Source organism: Dendroctonus ponderosae, unplaced genomic scaffold (assembly GCF_020466585.1).
Source record: "Dendroctonus ponderosae isolate FM_Combo_2020 unplaced genomic scaffold, Dpon_F_20191213v2 Dpon_F_20191213_7, whole genome shotgun sequence".
NCBI classification, from domain to species: Eukaryota; Metazoa; Arthropoda; class Insecta; order Coleoptera; family Curculionidae; genus Dendroctonus; species Dendroctonus ponderosae.
In genome coordinates, this window is record NW_026018916.1 from 1,182,819 (window position 1) to 1,189,680 (window position 6,862).

General features: G+C 36.6%; 1 protein-coding gene across 3 annotated transcripts in view; it reads left to right on the forward strand.

Moving 5' to 3' along the window:
* Positions 1–6,862, forward strand: part of LOC109543971 (RYamide receptor) — a 71,502-nt gene that overhangs the window by 33,745 nt on the left and 30,895 nt on the right. For all 3 annotated transcript variants that reach the window (XM_019913930.2, XM_048668690.1, XM_019913931.2), the window contains exon 4: positions 6,472–6,676. In XM_019913930.2, coding sequence (XP_019769489.2) covers positions 6,472–6,676 — 205 coding nt within the window. The remainder of the gene's footprint in view (positions 1–6,471; positions 6,677–6,862) is intronic.

The following is a 6,862-nucleotide window of genomic DNA, read 5'->3' on the forward strand; positions in this document are numbered from 1 at the left end:
GTGCTACAATGGAGTTTTTACAGTATAAAGCAATCAATCAGGGCAGAAACGAAAAAATTTTGGTGAAATTTGCACTATATTTTGAAAATTGGCAGCTTTGCAAATGCTAGTTCTAAAGTGAAAATTTTCAGTCACCTGCAAGCTCTGCGCTAAAAATTCATATTTTCAGAGGCAACTCAATTCAAAAACTGAAATTTTCACACCCTATAGCCAACATTAGGTGCTCGAATTGTTGGAATTTCCACGCACTTTAGTCCAATTTCGGAATTTTGACAACGCTGTAAATGTTGGTAATGAAAATTCTCATTTTCATACATAAACACGCCCACTTTTACAAATTCGTATTTTATAAGCCAGGCGAAATAGAACATTGAGAATTTTACAGAACATCTGAGGCTCAAACAGCAGACATTTTCGTTCATTTTGTGGACTATTTTAAAATTTTGCAATTTTYTAAATGCTGGTTGTGCAAMAAATAAACGAAAATGTTCATATATCTGCACGCTCTTTTTAAAATTTTATATCTTTTAAGGCAGAACCAGKGGAAACCTGAAATTTGCAAMAAATAAAGCAGACATTTGGARCTMATACCTGTAWAAAAATTGGTCAATTCTCASTAAGTTCGCATAATTGGCAGCGCTGTCAATGCTGGCCCTAAAATTACTATTTTCACACATTTGCAAGCTCACTTAYAAAAATTMAGATTTCTATCCCAGAAAAAGGTTAAAGCAAGTGTTTGTGCAATATAGCAGGCACTAGAGCCTCAACCAGCGCATTTKTCCGCTGGATTCGCACTATATTGCAAAGTTTGGCAACTGTGTAAATGTGGATCCGAAAATAAATTTTTGCATACATTTGCAACCTCTCCTTTAGAAACTCATAACTTCGAATCTCGATAAAGTAGACGTTCAGGGGTAAAACTCGTCAAATTTTCTTTCATTTAACGTTAAATCTTAAAATGTGGCAACTTTGCAAATGCGGAATACAAAATAAAATGTTCACAAAACTGCAAGTTCGACTTCAAAATTTCACTTTTCCGCAGCCGCATTCAGTAGAAACTTAAAAAAACCTAAATATTAAAGATTTGTGTTTTGAGGATTACTTGAGTTGTTCAAGCCGAATTCTGAGTTCCCGAAACGGTTTGTAAATGTAAGTTCTTACATGATTATAAACATGCATCTGCAAGCAGGTTTTAAAAATTCATATTTTATAAGCCGGAGCAATTGCAAAGTTGCAAATTTTAAAGAAAATAGCAGACAATCGAGGCTCAAAAAGTGGCAGTTTTCGTTCAATTGGCATCAGATTCGAAAATTTGGCAATGGTGTAAATTCGGATCTTTAAATGAGTTTTTGGACATCTGCAAGGTGCTTTTTAAAACGTCATATCTTTAAAGACTGAACTAGTAGAGAGCTGAAATTTTTACAACATAAAGCATGGGCATGTTGCTCAAATTGCGGAAAAACTCGCTCAATTCTCATAAAATTGCTAAACTTGGCAACTTTATGAATTCTGGTCGTTTATAAAAACTGAATATTTTGCAAGGTTTCGTTAAAAAATCATCATTTCGCAGCTAGAGACCTGCAGCCTTGATTTTTCCAGATATAGCAGACCATAGAGGCTCAAAATCTGGAAGTTTTTGATAAATTGTCGTTAAATTCTGAAATTTGGCAATTCTGCAAGCGCGGGTCTAAAATGAATATTGTTACACATCTGCAGAAACTCTTTCAAAAAATCACAGTTTCCCAACCGGTTGAAGTAGAAACGCGAAAATTTCAGCGGACAAAGAAGTGATATCACGCTCAGCAGGTGGAAATTTTCTCATTTTTTACAATTTTCTTAAGTGCTGGTTAATTGTGCAAAATTAACGTTTTTACACCTAAGCCGATTTATAGAAACCCAGTTTCACTTTTCGCGCTGCAAACTTTGTCAAAAAATGCAGAGCAGCGTTTTGGGTGTCTGTCACAAAAACCTTTTTCCAGCATCTTCTGCTAGAATTGCTGCTAATTAATCTGTCTGCCCTAGGGTCAGCTCATATTTTCGAGGGTGTTTGAGCGGCACGTTTCGTTAACTTTTTCCCATATGGAATTGCGGAAAACTCCATCAAAAAATAACGAAATGCTCCAAAAAGCATTTGGTAAATGTGCCACAATTAAATCACCAAATAAACTAAAACAACGTCTACATTCAACCGATTCTATTGCGATTTTAACGATTCTGAAAAACATTGGCTGCGTGTTTGAACTAACATTAATTTGCCTGCAGGGTTGGAAGCATTTAGACATTTCTATAGATTCGTGAAACACTCTTTTTTCTCATTCAGCTCTAGAATTGAGTGCTAGTTTGCTTCGAATCAAAAATATGCTGAAATCTGGCGGCTCTTGCAAAAATTACCTCGATGTTCCAATTAGTTAAAAATTAAACAATCTGGCCCATAAGGCCGCAAGGTTTTGATTTGAAAAATCCACATAAAATTGAAAATTCGTTTCAAACTTTTATTTTTTTATGTTTTATGAGCCAGTAAAAGAATAGATCGACAGAGCGTGCACATTTCGTGGAGTGCAGAGACAGAGAATTTTTCACTGATCGGTTTCTTTGGTGGGCGACAAAAGCGCACTTTTCGAAAAGTTTACTCGATTCCATTTTTATTGGGAAATATTACTGTTTTCAACTTTCCCCTGGTGCTTTAAACGCGATTATTCTGTGTTAGTTCATATCTACGCTCGATAACATTAGGAATTCCAGTAGATTAGGCAAATAATAAATTAGTCAGTTTTAATTAGAAATAAAGCGCAACCAAAGCTGCAGGTTTCAATAGATTTTATAGTGGCCTTTGTGTGGCCGTTTTAAGAGGGAATTAGCGGTAAGATTAGCTGGGAAATTTTCCTTTAAATTATCATAATCCGTCTTAAAATGCATTCCCTGCGCTGAATTGGTCGGTTGCAAAGAAACTGCTTTCGTTGCGCCGCTACATGAATGATGATGGCTATTTATCATGTGCATTTACAACAAAGCAATGGAATTTGAGAATGGAAATGTTTTATAAGTGGCATAGTTTGACAAATGAGGCAAATCGTACACTCGATTAAGCTTGTTTTTTTTTAAATTAGTGTTGTTTCATAGGTGCGAAAACTTCTTCCTGACCACTCACCAGATTGCTTCTAGTTCTATTTTCGATATCCAATTAATTTAATGTGGGCGCGAGACATTTCTTCTTGTCCTGGATATAAAATATAATTTAATGCTGCTCATAAGACAACGCTTAATAATTATGTTTGCGTAACCATTATTTCGTAGGATAGAAATGCAATTTTCATCAAGTCTGGTTCAGTTGGCTCACTAATTATCAGGGGCAGGACTGTTTTCCTGCCACTTAGTACAGATTAATTTGGCGTTGTTACTAATTACGGCCATATTATGTAATGGGAGATCTAAGATGTAGACAAGCTAGTTTGGAAGGGTGGAAATTTCAGAGCGAAACCTTATAATGATTATAAGGTGTAATTGCCAGATGTAATAGTTAAACTGTGATGACTATTCAACGTCAAAGTTGCGCTCTTTTGGACCCTCCTTGGAGCCCGAAATTTACTCAACTGGAAAAATTCGGATATTTGAGCGATTTTTATCAAAATTTCCAGGTCTATCGAGTCACGTGTCCTAAAAAGATAGCGAAAATTTCAACTTGCTGTTGGGTTTAGTTTGGAAGATTCGAATTTTCAAAAAAGAGGGCGCAGATGAGGAAAACCTTTATTTTGAGACCGAATTTACTAAACTTGAGAAAATCAGAAATGGGGTAGATTTTTATGAAACTTTCAGTATCTGTAGAGTCAAGTGTCTTAGAGAGATGGTGAAAATATTTCGGGTTGCTACTTTCTTTAATTTGGAAGATTCGAATTTTTTCAAAGGAGGGCGCAGATGAAGAAAAACATTCTTTTAAGACCGATATTTACCAAACTGGAAAAAGTCAGTACTTTTGACGATTTTTGTGAAACTTTCCACGTCTATCGAGTCACGTGTCCTAAAAAGATAGCCAAAATTTCAATTTGCTGTTGGGTTAAGTTTGGAAGATTCGAATTTTTTTAAAGGAGGGCGCAGATGAGGAAATACATTATTTTCAGACCGACATTTACCAAACTGGAAAAAATCAGTACTTTTGACGATTTTTGTGAAACTTTCCACGTCTATCGAGTCAAGTGTCCTAAAAAGACAGGGAAAATTTCGACTTGCTGTTGGGTTTAGTTTGAAAGATTCGGTTTTTTTAAAAAGAGGCCGCTGATGAGGAAAACCTTTGTTTTGAGACCGACTTGACTAAACTGGAAAAAATCAGAAAAGTGGTAAATTTTTATGAAACTTACAGCATTTGTAGAGTCAAGTGTCTTAGAGAGATGGTGACAATTTCGACTTGCTATTGGCTTTAGTTTGGAAGATTCGAATTTTTTTAAAGGAGGGCGCTGCTGAGGAAAAACATTTTTTCAAGACCGACATTTACCAAACCGGAAAAAATCAGTACTTTTGACGATTTTTGTGAAACTTTCCACGTCTATCGAGTCAAGTGTGCTAAAAAGAGAGTGAAAATTTCGACTTGCTGTTGGGTTTAGTTTGAAAGATTCGGTTTTTTTAAAAAGAGGCCGCAGATGAGGAAAACCTTTGTTTTGAGACCGACTTGACTAAACTGGAAAAAATCAGAAAAGTGGTACGTTTTTATGAAACTTTCCGTATCCGTAGAGTCAAGTGTCTTAGAGAGATGGTGAAAATTTCGGGTTGCTACTTGCTTTAGTTTGGAARATTCGATTTTTTGCGAGGAGGGCGCAGATGAGGAAAAACATTTTTTCAAGACCGACATTTGCCAAACCGGAAAAAATCAGTACTTTTGACGATTTTTGTGAAACTTTCCACGTCTATCGAGTCAAGTGTCCTAAAAAGACAGTGAAAATTTCGAATTGCTGTTCGGTTTAGTTTGAAAGATTCGAATTTTTTAAAAAAAGGGCGCAGATGAGGAAAACCTTTGTTTTCAGACCGACTTGACTAAACTGGAAAAAATCAGAAAAGTGGTACGTTTTTATGAAACTTTCAGTTTCTGTAGAGTCAAGTGTCTTACAGAGATGGTCAAAATTTCGGGTTGCTACTGGCTTTAGTTTGGAAAATATGAATTTTTCAAGAAAAGGTCGCAAGTTCGTAAAAACCTCTATTTCGAGGCAAGTTGACAAAAATCACAATTCTGGGCGATTTTTATGAAACTTTCCACCCCTTTAAAATGATCGGTTTACTAAAGGTTGTGAAAATTTCAAAGAGCTAATGGCTTCAGTTTGGAAGATATGAATTTTTTTTAAATATGACGCTCTTAAGAAATGGCATGACGCATCCATTTTGAGACTCGTATTTATCAAGCCGGCAAAAATCAGATAATTGGGTGATTTCCATGAAACTTTCTGCATTTACAGGGTCACGTCTTGTCTAAAGACTAGGAAAATTTGGAATTTTTTGTAGGTTTGGTTGAGAAGAGACGACGTTTTAAATATAAGGGCGCAGATGAGAAAGAATACCCATTTTGCCATTTTTAGACTGATATTCAGCAAACTGCCAAAAGTTGCTGAAACTTTTAAAATCCTTAGAAACATGCTTCCTTTACGAATAGCGAACATTTCAAACAAATCCCTGATTTAGTGAGGGCACTGTAAATTTTGCCTTTACAGCTCACAACTAGCGCCTGTGTGTGCAATTTCTAGCGTTAGTAACTCCGATTGATTAAATCTGCGAAAGTAGCCTTCATGTGGAGTAAATAATGGAGTTGCAAAATGAGAAAACTAAACTGGTTAAGTTGCAGCTTTTAACAGTTGTGGAAAATTGCGGTCCCGCGGAATTGCAATTTGAGAAATCCAATCAATGCTCCATTCAGCCGGTGAAAAGAGTTTTTAATTGCTGAAATAACGACTGAAGATTAGACAGAAGTTAATTGAGGCCTCCGATGCAATACAGCGGGACATTTTCAGGAAATCGCCCAATATTTCAGGCAGCTTTGCTGCGCCATTCTAGCCAATAAAGCGCCGTTGCAATGAGGATAGTTCAAGTTTATTGAACATTCAAATAATCCCACCTCATCAGCCAATCGTCCTCTAGACGTACATTTGAATTGTCCATCGGGCTTTAATTTAGGGCGACTAAAGTTTTCAGGTTTAGTGTTTCACTTTCACATTTCCAGGCAGCCAAACAACCGAATTTATAGCAAATAACTAAGTGCCCCCTTTTAGGTCGCCTTTTTATGGATAAACAGGGGAAACGTATAACATCGCCCACCTCTTGTAGCTTAGATACATTTGTATGTAAAACTGTGGGGCAAATTCTGGAAAATTAAAGCTGGTTTTTAAATTCCGCAATTTCCTTTGCATAAAACATTTTGCAGCCGGTCGTAAAATAGCTTCAGCCCCTTGTAGTCCCTTAGAGTTTACCGCTTGATAAAATATTTGAAATTTGCAGGTACGTGTGCACGGAGGACTATTCTTCAGTTGGGGCCGCTTACGGAACGATGTACACCACAGTGTTGATGGTTCTTCAATATATCGTTCCTCTGGTGGTGCTCATCTTCACCTATACGAGCATAGCGGCTGTTATTTGGTGCCATCGAATCCCTGGCGAGGCAGAAAATACCCGCGATATGCGAATGGCGCGGTCTAAAAGAAAGGTAAGTCAGTCTCAAATAAATTGTGACACCGCCAGGAATTAATTAGTTGATTTTGTATACAATAGATGAACGACAAATGGAAAATTAGGCCCATTCTGGCAACAAATTGCGCGTTTACGTTACGGTTAAACAACGGAGCTGAAATAATTCATTTCTCTTTTTTTACAAACTTCTTTTTGGGTATTT